Here is a 13,615-nt window from a genome sequence, read left to right on the forward strand (position 1 = left end):
AATGTCTGAAAATGTTTAATTTCCAATAATATTTTCCTATACGAAAGAAGAAAGTTTTAAGGAAAGTAGACGATCTCTCGTAAATTGATGGAACTTTGGTAATTCAAAGTTTCCTTGAATTGTGATAACTTTTTGACAGTTGTTACCTTGTTTGAGATAGAAAACTCCATAATCGACTGAAAGTTTCTGTACGAGATATTGAAACGTCAATTATGTTTTACGAGTTCTCCAAATAATATCGAATCGTTACATATTTCGTTACAAATTACATATACATTACAAATTTCTTCTTTTTTATTTCAAACTTATCTTTCTTAGTTTCCCTTGCATAAAAATTAAAGCAATATTAACATATATATACTAATACGATATATACAAGGCGAATTACTTGAGAGTTTGAAACGAAATATTTTTTATATTTTTAAATATATCGAAAAACGTTTCGGATAAAAGCTGAACTGAAATTCTGCGTGCAAAAATTATTAATTCACTTACGTCGAAGAAATATTAGTTTAACAGATATTTTAATTTTTATTTAGTGAAATTTATCGTACGAAAGACAAGCACGAAGACAAATACGAAAGTAGCGTCTTGTGTCTTTCCTTGTCTCTTATATCTAAGATATTTACTAAACTAATGGTTTTTCGACGCAAGTAGGTTAATAAATGACATTTTATAGAGAATTTTGAGCTGCATCGATTAATGTATTAAGAACTGTGTGATTCCATTTGAAGAAACAAAGTCGACCTTAGTACGATGGTTGCGCCACGACCTATAGAAAAGCTAGCAACGTCTAAATATGTCCTCCTTACAACCATCAAACTTTTATCCGAAGCATTTTTCGATATAATGAATAATGTCGAAAATATTACGGCTCAAACCCTTGGGAAATCTTCGCATAGCCAATATATCTTCGAAATCGATTTTCTCAAGAATGAGCATTGGCACGCGGATGCTCCGTCTTACGTTTTCGATTAATTTTTTTCAAGATCATCCTTTACCTTGCTCTTGCATAATTAAATAATTTGAAAATTTAAAATAATATGTATATATAGAAATTTAATAGAAACAAATAGCAGGTGGACTTGTTAGATGGTCACAAAATTATAGATTGTTATGTTTATGTATCGTTCGTATGACACGCTGTAAAAGTAAGAAACGATAATTATAAATTTATCGAAATATATTTATTATAAAGAGAAAAGAGAAAATGGCAGGGAAATATAGAGGAAAATTTGTTCGTAGGACGCTTCGTATTCAAGAGATTCCAAGATTGAAAATTTGCCTACCAAGTATACTTGAACTTGGCTCATTACGTGATAAATTAAAAAAATGTATTTTTCTTGAAAACAAAGCGTCTTGCGAATAAATTTTGTTCCACATTCTCAGTTTATTTTCACACGTAGAATAGCGTCCTGTCGATTGTTTACTCCTCTTCGGTACAGAATTAGCCATGTTCTAGTACGCTTGGTAAATTTTCAAACGCGATCTTCTCGAAAATAAAGAATCCTGTATATTCGAATTTAAGTTGTCGAACGAAACCGAATTATACAAATCAAATGTATATCATCGAATATACAATTTGTTAAATAATACTCGTTTTAATCTGCTTATGAAAGATTATGATACACGAAGAACTTGTCGTTAGAATCAAATTATTTCTTTCGCTAAGCTTCGAATCTCAAAAATTTAACGTAGATATTTCCATCAGGTATTTTGGCATCGGAAGGAAAATTCCACGAACTTGAACCAATTTTTATTACTTTTCCGTCAAAACAATTCTCTGCTTCGTCTGATATTTATTAACGGATCATTCGTTTAAACTCGCGATTTGATCACATTGTGGCTGTTATAAATATTTTGAGGCTGTCGGCGATATTATGCTTCCCGTCGCTCCTGTACAAGTTTCATTCGTACCCGAACGAAGTTCCCAATTACACGACGTACAAGATCTCGTAAAGTTTCATTAATTCGTTATCAGCCAACGTCGTACTTTTCGCGAGAAGAACTCGCAAGACTATTGTTTCCGCTTTGCGAATTTATTTATCCGACGTGGGAATGTCTAAATCCTAACTAAAGAAAGCTTTCTTCACCGTATCCGTAGTCGTACAACGAACAATTTTATTTATGAATATCCGCCTTGACAGTTTGTCTAAAAGATGTTCAATTTTGTTACAAACGCAAAACGTTTCTTTCTTCGCTTCTTTTCCAAATATTCCGCTCGTGCTTATATACTTTAAGATAGCAGTTGCAGCAGTTAATGAAAAAAGTTGTTTGCAACTATACCTCGATTAAAATCGATCGAGATATCGTAAGGTTCTTCTTGCATACGATAAATATTAGGTTGGCATCTATGTGATTGCGAATTTTGTCAATACCACCTAATGACAAAATCCACAATCGCTAAGTTGCCAACCCAATAATAGGCAAGCGTCTAATATTAAAAATAACAACTTATAACGTTGTTCTCTTGAAAATTCCGTTCGTTTTTCATTACCAATTTTCAATAAATTATCGTTGCTTGTCTGTCGGATTCGTATTATTATAGTATTTTAACTGTCTATGTTTTTAACGTTCCATGGCTAGAAATCCACGAACAGTATACAAATTACCAATTGCTGTTCTTTTATCTACGCGACGTTTAATTTCCGTTAAAAATAAATTACGTTTAAAAAACTAGTTTAAAAAATGACTCGGTTAACCGGTTAATATCGGATTCTTGCTATTGTTGTTACATAACTTTTTACTATTTTTTGTCTATTGCCAAATAACCTTTCTCATGGAAGGCGGATCGTACACGATTATAACGTGAAGAAAACGTGAAGGGTAATCGTTTTACTAACTCGTTGCCTTAATTGGTTTACCTTAACTATGTTGGCTGTGTCAACCGATGATATGGGTTACGCTTATTTCGTTGTTCACGCAACACGGTATAACGGTACATATCTCGAATCTGCATAGATGATTAGGGATGAATGTTATGGAAATTTCCAATCTAAACAACCCAGTCTTCAATGAGTATCGATCGATCGCATTTTAATGTCGTTAATTACGCGCAATTATATTAATGAAACTATCGTAAACCTTGTACAAATAAAAACGAAAAAGGATCAAGAAATTAATATTATTGTTACCATCGTTGCGCGCAAATATTACGTACAGTGGGTATTTTATCGTAAGAAGGAACATATTACTTTGTCCCAAAAGTTTCTTTCCTTTTATAAGGAAATTATTTAATTGTTAGTACATACGCATCTTCTAACGAATGGGAACAACTTCGAGTCACCGTAATCATCATATCGAATGGAGAAAAAAAAAATAGAAAAATATATTGGAAACTTTGCATTTAAAATCTGATATTTATACGAACGTTGTAGCACGAAATTTAATTTCTCTTCTTTTTCCGGCTTCCGTAAAACGACTGCGTCTAAAGGACTTTCGAAACTTAATTATCCCGGTTGAATCTTTAAAGTAATACACATGGACTAACTTTTCATTGAAGACACCGGTAAGGAAGAAAATCCCCAGGAACTGGTAATTATCGAGCGCTTCCACAATGAGTAGACGGTCAGTTTGTCTAATTCCTTCATTCAAGGATAGCGCATACTCGAAGTGTTTCCTACTACGGGGACTATTATTGAAATGCTTGGAATTGCACGTATAGTTGCGCAGTTATGCGTTTAAGGGCCATTTCTGTCATCTCGATTTTTTTATTATCGTTGCACACCACCTTGCATGATTGTAATAATATTTAGACAGAAGAAAAAATATGAATAAGTATTCTTGTTATTATTTGCGTTATTAAGTCAAAATGGAAAATACCTTCGGTTCGAACAGTTGATTTTAATCAACTTTAGTTGAAATTCGATTTGTACCGAGGTGATGGGCGTGATAGGTATAGAAGAATCACTCGGTATTGTTTAACAATATCTATTTATTTACTTGTGTCCGTGGTATACACTAGCGCGGTGAAAGCACGGTACAATTATTGATTCGAGATTACAAGTTCAAACTCGGCGCGGTAATTTACACGGTGGTTCGAGTCGAGACGATTGCACAGATGTTCAGAGATTCAGATTCGTTATTATGCACGACCGCGGACGAACAATTCAGATAGGCGTCTTCCAACTTGCCTGGCGGATCGCGATAGATCAGAATGAATTTGTATCGCGAGGATGCTCCTTAGGAAAACTGTGTTTGGGTGTGTCTAAGGGTACGGAATCATCGGATTCGTTAAGAAAAGCGTTAGTTCAGAGAGTGAGGGAAATGGAAGTCGCTGTTAATTGGCTAAATCGTGAGTTGGTGGTTGGAAAGAGATGGTAACTGCCCTTGAGAGAAAGTTGCTAGCGAGGAGCGTCGTACGCGAGAAAAAGCAGATTTCCCGTAGTGGGTGGTATGTGTAGGGACTATTGAGACAAAGACTATTTGTCCCTTTAGAGAATCTTAGCTGCGCGAATCCTAAGATTTATAGCGGGTCCTTAGGCTCGCTGTAAATATTCGATGAGAATGTATCGACATCTGGCAATCATCTCGTTCGAAGGGTAGAGTCTTTGTGTAGCGAGGTACGAGACAGAAACCGTTGGGAAGTTTGCTGTCCAGTGCCGCTACAGTACTTTGGAAATTTTAATCGGTTGCAGAATATATAATATTAGAATATATAATATAATAACGGATATAATATATAATATATAATATAGATATAATATATAATATATAATATAGATATAATATATAATATATAATATAGATATAATATATAATATATAATATATAATATATAATAACGGATATAATATGCAAAGTTAAATGTATTCTACGTCATTATCATTATCATTATCATTATTGTTATCGTGATCGGAGAATAATATTTCAAAAGACATGACGAATATATGGCATAAAATTTGTATTATGAGAGCGAAATGGAAAATACTTTTAGTTCGAAGGTTTGATTAAAATTCAAATTTCATTATGCTTGACGAATTTCCATCGATCGTAGAATATACAGCTAAAACAGATGTAACATCGAAAATCAAGCAATATTCTACTTTCTCGTTTCGCTTGTTATTGTCATGCACAGCCTCGTAATATTTTTAAAACCATAGGACACATATAAATGAGATATAAATACGTAAGTGCGTTATTAAATCGAAATGGCAAGTACTTTCGGCTCGGATATCGATCAAAATAATATTGAGAGTGAAATGCAAGCCATGTGTATCACGCGTTATTTCAGCGCCAAGTTTCGGTGAAGTTGAACCGAAAAATTTGATTTCAACGCAAATTAAACGCTGGTTGGCCGTATCAAACACATATCGCCGTATCCACTGTTTTGATCCGGTTGTTTCATGCGTGATGACACATATGCAAAATTGAAAGTCCTTTACAACGTACGTACACAATTGTCCCGTGTGCTTCTTATCTCTCCTTACGCATAAAACGCTATGTGTATATTTCGAAATATGAGAAACGGTTGATTTGCTGTACAAAGTGCAACGTCACATAATACAAAATGAAATTTATTTTCTTACAACTGAAACGGAGACTCGGTTTATTATCTGTGATTTTTATCGAAATTTTTATCATACCAGATATAACGTTACAGAATAAAATACGTCGCGAAATACCATTACAGCGTGCTTGGTTTTATTTTCTAATCTTTTTATCCTAACTTATCCTAACTAACAAGCTCGTGCGTGTGCTTTGTAACGTAACGGTAGTAATACAGTTTTTACGTTCACTCGCATACGTAGCTTGCAACGTAGTATACTTTATGTTCAGAGTGCTGGCCATAAACTCGATTTACAATAATTATCCTCCCTCTTGCCTTGTATTCTCGCTTAATCATACACACACACGCAAAACCTTATTTTTATTATTCTTTTATTTTATTCTTTTTTTGTTATTTTACCCTCAGTTGCGATACGCAAAAGATTCTTGTAATTACGCTCCATCTAAGTGTTAGCTTTATACCTCTAACGTTATAAATAAATTCTTAATATCGAATCGACATCGCAGAAAAGGTAAAATATGGAACACTCACATCGATTAACAGAACAGAAATGTAGTTGTTCGTAATTATCGAGATCCGAGCATCAAATTGTTTGACTACTTGATGATCTTATTTGCGTAAATATACAAAGAAAGACAGACGTCTGTCTCAGTGTGGTTCCGATCGTTCGGGATCTAAATTCAGACCTAAAACTGTAGGTTCATTCTTCGCCATGAAAATGCGAAATATATATGTCGGCTGGACGATAGGATTGGGGGTGGAGGTGTTGGATGAATCTTGGTTGATATTGGCTATGGATGCGGTGTAACAATGGTAGAGTTTATTGGCACAAGTGAGTGGTATTACAGCGTTGGTAATTAATCACAATGTTAGATACTCGCGGCGCTATAACAATGGCCTCGGGTCCGGTAACGAATCCGCGGTCAACGGGATGTCGTGTATACTTCCTGGAAGTCTAAGTTATATTCAGGTCGCCACAGAACAAGCACTGCGTACCGGAGAATTACTTGTATCGTCGTTAAAATCGTACGATAGAGTGTCTCTCCATTACGGTGACGCTGTCGAGGAAAACTACGATGGGTGCGTCTAAGGGCACGAAATCATCGGATTCGCGGAGAAAAGTCTTCATTCGGAAAGTGAGGGAAATTGGAGTTACTTAGTTGGAGGAAATTGGGGAAGGGTGCTAGCCGTTTGTCGGTTTGAAGGACTTTCGTTAAATAGATCTTAAAATTTATAGCGGGTCCTCGGGCTAGCCGAACATGTACTGTGGAGACGCATCAACATCTGGTAAAATCTGCCTTGGTTAAACAAAACGTTCATCCCCTTGACCGCGACTACGTTCGGCGACTGGTTGTCGCCTCGAGCCCGAGCTCACTATCATAAATTTCGAATAAGTACAGTCGGATCGAATGACAACGGCTTTCTTAATACGGCTATGGTGAAATCTAAATTACGGTACTAGGTGTCTTCCCATAGTTCCGAGGCGAAGGCTCCGGTGCTGTTTCATCTCCGACGCGGCCATTTTGACTATCACACGTCCTCGGGTGTAACTAAAATATTGAGTTTTCCAACATTAGACTCGATACGATTAACATCATTTACAATTTAACTAAGTGCTGGAATGAGGTAAGGATCCAGTGTAGCAACAAATCCTATACGGGGGTTTGGCAGCAAAGAAATAAAAGATAATGAAAATTAGTAGCGTTATAGTTAGTATTCAAGGTGATAGTTGCATCCTGCAGGTTATTAGTCGGATCGTAACGGCATGATGGACCATTTTCAATTTCGCACTCCAAAGGATCTCGGTCTTCTAGATCGTATGAGCAGATAGAGCTTCGTTCCACGGTTTCACCGAGCTTTACCATACTGTCGCCCCGAGAAGCGTGCGAGTCACATCGCATGTCCTCACTGAGCCTCATCATACTGTCGCCCCGAAACACGTGCGAACTTGCTCTGCCGGGTGTTAATGGCATAGTGCTACTGATCTTCGGAGATCAAAGTGCTCATATCGTCATGGTCACTGTTATTGCCTTCACTACAGACATCCAACTCAGCAGGGATGCGACCATCTGGCATTTTCCTCAACCTATCGTGACTGTATTTGTACGATCGCTTACCGTCTAATGTCTTTAAGATATACCTGTCCCCTTCCAAGACTTCTACTATTACAAGTGGACCTCTAAATTTTGGATCTAATTTGGTTTGATTCCTTTCCTCATTCTTGCGTAATACGAAATCACCGAGGTTAAACCTAACCACCCTAGCTTTAGCTTTGTCGAACCTGTCTTTCTCGTATTTAGCACTCGTTTCTATCCCTCTTATTGCCTGTCGTCTTACATTGGAGATATCGATTTCCTTTTCCTCGATGTTACCGGGTAACAACAGATCGTAAGGTCTTGCCGTTCTACCTATTAGTAGTTCTAATGGGCTCGAGTTGGTCACGCGATTGGTGGTACAGTAGTACAAAGCCAACTGTATTTCCCCAATCGCGTCTTGCCACGGCCGCCCGGTCGTCTCTACTACCGTGAACATATTTTTCAATGTACCCATAACACGCTCTACCTGTCCGTTGGCTCTACTAGCACCGGTCGCTATCAAGTGAACTTTAATTTGCTTGCTTTTGCAGAACTCTTGGAATTCTTTACCCGTGAAACATCTTCCCTGATCTGCTATTATCCGGCAGGGACTACCGAATAGAAATATAGCGGACTTGAGTGCTTTGATGATATTAAGGGAGTCTATCTTACGGGTATGATGCAGATATACAAACTTCGTGAAAGCATCTACTAAAACGATGACATATTCCTTGGAGTCATTTTTGCCACTTAGCTTGCCCGTTATGTCCATGTGCACTGTATGCCACGGTATGCTGGTCTTGGGTATCGGATGTAGTTCGGCTTGTATCTTACCCGAGCTTGCCTTCGAAACTCTAGAAGCATGACAGTTCTCTACGAATTTGCGAACGTACTTTGCCATTCCTTCGAACCAGTAATACTCGTACAGTTTCTCGAGCGTCTTATCCCAACCCAAGTGCATAATTGACTGATGCACATGGTTAATAACGGACCATCTAAAACCTCTCGGGACAATGGGCAGGCAGAGGGTTTTGCCCCCCCCCCCCCCGCTGCACTTTGCGGTAAAGGGTACCGGAACGCAACTCGTAAGTATTCGCGACATCTTCCGCGAGCTCGTCGTTTCGTAGTTTGCGGGTGATTTCTATAATTTGTGGGTCGCGACGCTGTTCGGCTAACAGCCAGTCTTCCGGTATTTCGGCCAGATTGATTTTCTTTTCCGCGATTTTATCAACCTTACGGTGGTCTAAGTCTACGGGGTTTCGCGAGAAGAAATCTACGTGGGCCATCTTTTTACCCTCTCGATACATGATGTCGAAGGTAAAAGTCTGCAAGTAAGCCCACCACCTGTGGACCCTGTCGCTTAAACGCACTTTATTACTCGACGCTTTCAGCGAGTTGCAATCCGTAACGACAAGAAATTCCCGTCCATGTAGGTAGTGCCGGAAATGCTTGATGGCGTTTACGACTGCCAACGTCTCTAGTTCGTAGGAATGGTATCTAGATTCCGCGGGGGTAGTTCTTTTACTGTAGTACTCGATTACTCTATTTTTGCCGTCGACCTTATGCATCAAAATCGCCCCATAACCCTCCGAGCTAGCGTCAGTGTGTAGTTCTATCGGGTAGTTGGGGTCAAATATCATTAGCACCGGCGCGTCCGTCAGGATGGAAACTACCTGTTGTCTTATTTTGTCGTGTCTATCGGTCCATGTTATATTTTTGTTAGGTGAGGTGAGCGCATACAGGGGTTTCATCATCTGTGAGAATTTAGGGACGAACCTGCGGAAATACGAAGCTAATCCGATGAATTGCCTGAGCTGGGTGACGGTCGTTGGCGCAGGTAAGGAACTTAGGGCGTGTATTTTACCCGGGTTCGGGCGGACTTCTCCGTTGTGGATCACATACCCCAAGTAAAGTACCGATGTCTTCAAAAAAGAACATTTCGCGAAATTGAACGAGAATCCGGCTTTCGCAAGAGTATCTAATACGGTGTTCAATCTTTCTAGGGCTTGATCTATCGAGTCGGCAATAATTAGGACATCGTCTAAGTAAACAACGACGTATGAATACGCGAGGTCGCCTAAGGCGTTGAAAATGGCCCTCTGAAAAACGGACGGTGCATTTTTCAATCCGAACGGCATCGTTACGTACTCATATTGTCCGTCGGGTGTCACGAACGCTGTGTACTCTGTCGAGTTGGGATGTATGGGGATTTGATGGAACCCACTGGCCATGTCCAGGCTAATAAAATACTTTGCCTTCTGTAATCTCGCAATTTGATCTGAGATAAGGGGTAGGGGATACCGATCCGCGACCGTATTTTTATTTAGCGCTCGGAAGTCTACGCACAATCTATCTGAGCCGTCCTTCTTCTTCACGAGCAACACGGGGCTCGCGAATGGTGACTTACTGGGTTTTATAATGTTTGCTTTAATTAGTTCGCTGATTCTTTCCCGCACGGTTCTCCGCTCTTCCTCGCTAAGTCTGTAAGGACTTCTTTGGACGGTGACGTTAGGGTCGATTAATCGTATTTCTAGCTGGCCCGTACTTACGCGAGTACGTGGGAAACCCGTAATGAACGAATTTTTGAACTTTTCGAGAATAGAAATCAATTGGCCTTTATCGTTACCAAGTACCTCGGTGTCCACTTCGCTAAGATCGATCTCGTTTTCGAGAGTCTCATTACAGGCGTTAACTGTCTTCGTTTTGCAAATCTCGAGGCTGTCGGGCGTAATATGTACGTCGAAGCCTTGACTTAGAATTTCGTGAAATCATATCATATTTTAGGGAGGACTATCAGGGAGGACGTGAAAAGTTATCTCCAGTGTAAAACCGTTGATACATACGGTGAACAAAATCTGTGTCGTACTCTTAACGCATGTATTCCCTATCCCTCGCATCACTACTATTTCGGTCGTTCCCCTGCCGGAAAATTTCGGGGCTACGGATTCTTTAATTAACGAGCATTCGGCTCCCGAATCGAAGCAAAATGAGAACGACTCACCCTGGTGACCCAGTTTACCAGTTGAAGTCTCCACCACGCTGGAATGGACTCGACGTTCTTCGTCGTAGCCGCCTCCTCCTCTCCTCCCATAGCGGACAATCAGGTGCGATATGACCTTCCGCTCGGCACTTGTAGCAAACCGCCCCGGACGATGTACCTGGTCGACCTTCTCCTGGGTGTCGTATCCTCGTTTCTCCGGTCCGCATCCTCTTGCGGCACTCGTTTATTTTATGTCCGGGAGTACCACAATGGTAGCACCTGACTCGGTTCGATGTCCTCCTTCGTTTTAATCCAGGTTCCCTTGGTGGATCGCTTGACGAAGTCAGCCCATTCCTCGCGTAAGAGAAATCCTGCATCTCTTCATAAAATTGCTCTCGCGTCCGGATGTTACGCGAGAATGCCACCCTCTCGGCCTCCCTGTCCGATAAAGGATACGGGACGAAAATGTTAACTGCTTCGATCATAGGTAGACTATCCCACCTCGACCATAGGTGGGAGTGAATTATTGTCCCCGTTGTGCCAAAATACGAGGGAAAATATTCGGTAAATTGCGTCCAAGTATGATCATTGACCGGAATTTGCCAAAACCACGGTGCTGCAACACCTTCCAGAGCACTATTTAAAAGGAGATATAAGTCATCATCGCGTATAGACCTCCCCCGCATAATCACACTGGCGGTCGCGTACCACGTAGCTGCGTCGGTACCCGCTATTCCGGGGTTGAAACGCGGCAGCCATAATTCGAGTACCGGCCTGGGATTTGGCGCCGGCATCAGAAACAGCTCACGCATGAAGGCCACCTGCTCTTGCATGGTTAACGTAGGCCCGAATCCCACTGCTGATGTCGGCTGGACGATAGGATTGGGGGTGGAGATGTTGAATAAATCTTGGTTGATATTGCCCATGGATGCGGTGTAACAATGGTAGAGTTTATTGGCACAAGTGAGTGGTATTACAGCGTTGGTAATTAATCACAATGTTAGATACTCGCGACGCTATGACAATGGCCTCGGTAATCCGGTAACGAATCCGCGGTCAACGGGATGTCGAACGTGTATACTTCGTGGAAATCTAAGTTATATTCAGGTCGCCACAGAACAAGCACTACGTACTGGAGAATTACTTGTATCGTCGTTAAAATCGTACGATAGAATGTCTCTCCATCACGGTGACGCTGTCGAGGAAAACTACGATGGGTGTGTCTAAGGGCACGAGATCATCGGATTCGCGGAGAAAAGTCTTCATTCGGAAAGTGAGGGAAATTGGAGTTACTTAGTTGGAGGAAATAGGGGAAGGGTGCTAGCCGCCCTTAAAAGAAAGTCGTCATCGGGCCGCGTCGTTCGTGAGAAAAATAGACTTCTCCAATTTTCCCGTAGTTGGAACAAAGGTTGTTTGTCGGTTTGAAGGACTTTCGTTAAATAGATCTTAAGATTTATAGCGGGTCCTCGGGCTAGCCGAACATGTACTGTGGAGATGCATCAACATCTGGTAATCGTCTTACTCGAAGCATAGTCTGCGTGTGGCGAGCCACGGGACAGAAACCATTGAAACGTTTACCATCGTTACCATCGTTTACCATCGTATAGAGTTACTTCATGCCTTTGTTAAACAAAACGTTCATCCCTCGACCGCGATACGTTCGGCGATTGGTTATCGCCTCGAGCCCGAGCTCATTATCATAAATCTCGAATAAGTACAGTCGGATCGAATGACAACGGCTTTCTTAATACGGCTATGGTGAAATCTAAATTACGGTACTAGGTGTCTTCCCAAAGTTCCGAGGGGAAGGCTCCGGTGCTCTTTCATCTCCGACATATATATAATGCGTTCGTCTAATAACGCACGCACATTCGTACGGTAAATACGTGAGGTTATTTGGTGCAGGATGTGTAGATGTTTAATAGTATATTTATTAACAATTCTCGTTTTCGACTCTTTACATACAACTCTTGATTCAACAAATATTTTCTTTATCCGATTCGTTTCTTTTTGTCGCCCTTTAATATCCCCACTACGCATACGGTTGGTAGGCGTTGTCACGTAACAACGGTCGCGGACGCCTACCAACCGTGTGCGTAGTGGGGATAGTGAGAGGCGACAAAAAGAAAGGAATTTTAGTTTTCAAACTTCATTTTCGTCCACGACCATTGTTACACGACAACAGTCACGGACGCCCACCAACCGCGTGCGTAGTGGGGATATTGAGAGACGACAAAAAGAAAGGAATTTAATTTTTCCAACGTCATTTTCGTCCGTGACCGTTTACACGTGGCAATGGTAGCGGACACCTACCAACTGCGTGCGCAGTAGGGATATTGAGAGACGACAAAAAGAAAGGAATTTAATTTTTCCAACGTCATTTTCGTCCGTGACCGTTTACACGTGGCAATGTTAGCGGACGCCCACCAACCGTGTGCGCAGTGGAGATATTGAGAGTCGACAAAAAGAAAGGAATTTTATTTTTCCAATGTCCTTTCGTCCGTGACCGTTTACACATGGCAATGTTAGCGGACGCCTACCAACCGTGTGCGCAGTGGAGATATTGAGAGACGTCAAAAAGAAAGGAATTTAATATTTCAAACGTCATTTTCGTCCGTGACCGTTGACACGTGGCAATGTTAGCGGACGCCCACCAACCGTGTACGCAGTGGAGATATTGAGAGGCGACAAAAAGAAAGGAATTTTATTTTTCCAACGTCCTTTCGTCCTTGACCGTTTACACGTTGCAACGGTAGCGGACGTCTACCAACCGTGTGCGCAGTGGAGATATTGAGAGACGTCAAAAAGAAAGGAATTTAATATTTCCAACGTCATTTTCGTCCGTGACCGTTGACACGTGGCAACGGTAGCGGACGCCTGCCAACCGTGTGCGCAGTGGAGATATTGAAAGACGTCAAAAAGAAATGAATTTAATTTTTCCAACGTCATTTTCGTCCGTGACCGTTGACACGTGGCAATGTTAGCTGACGCCCACCAACCGTGTGCGCAGTGGGGATATTGAGAGACGACGAAAAGAAACGAATTTTATTT

General features: G+C 40.8%; 1 protein-coding gene across 1 annotated transcript; it reads right to left on the bottom strand.

Moving 5' to 3' along the window:
• Positions 1–6,918: 6,918 nt before the first annotated feature.
• On the bottom strand, positions 6,919–11,801 carry LOC125384803. Its single transcript, XM_048404745.1, has 2 exons — positions 10,586–11,801; positions 6,919–7,059 (listed from the first exon to the last, which is right to left on the bottom strand). Exon 1 carries the CDS (start codon positions 11,488–11,490, stop codon positions 10,600–10,602), a length of 891 nt encoding a protein of 296 aa, XP_048260702.1. The 5' UTR covers positions 11,491–11,801; the 3' UTR covers positions 6,919–7,059; positions 10,586–10,599.
• Between the last annotated feature and the right edge of the window lie 1,814 nt (positions 11,802–13,615).

This window comes from Bombus terrestris, chromosome 3 (assembly GCF_910591885.1).
Source record: "Bombus terrestris chromosome 3, iyBomTerr1.2, whole genome shotgun sequence".
Lineage (NCBI taxonomy): Eukaryota > Metazoa > Arthropoda > Insecta > Hymenoptera > Apidae > Bombus > Bombus terrestris.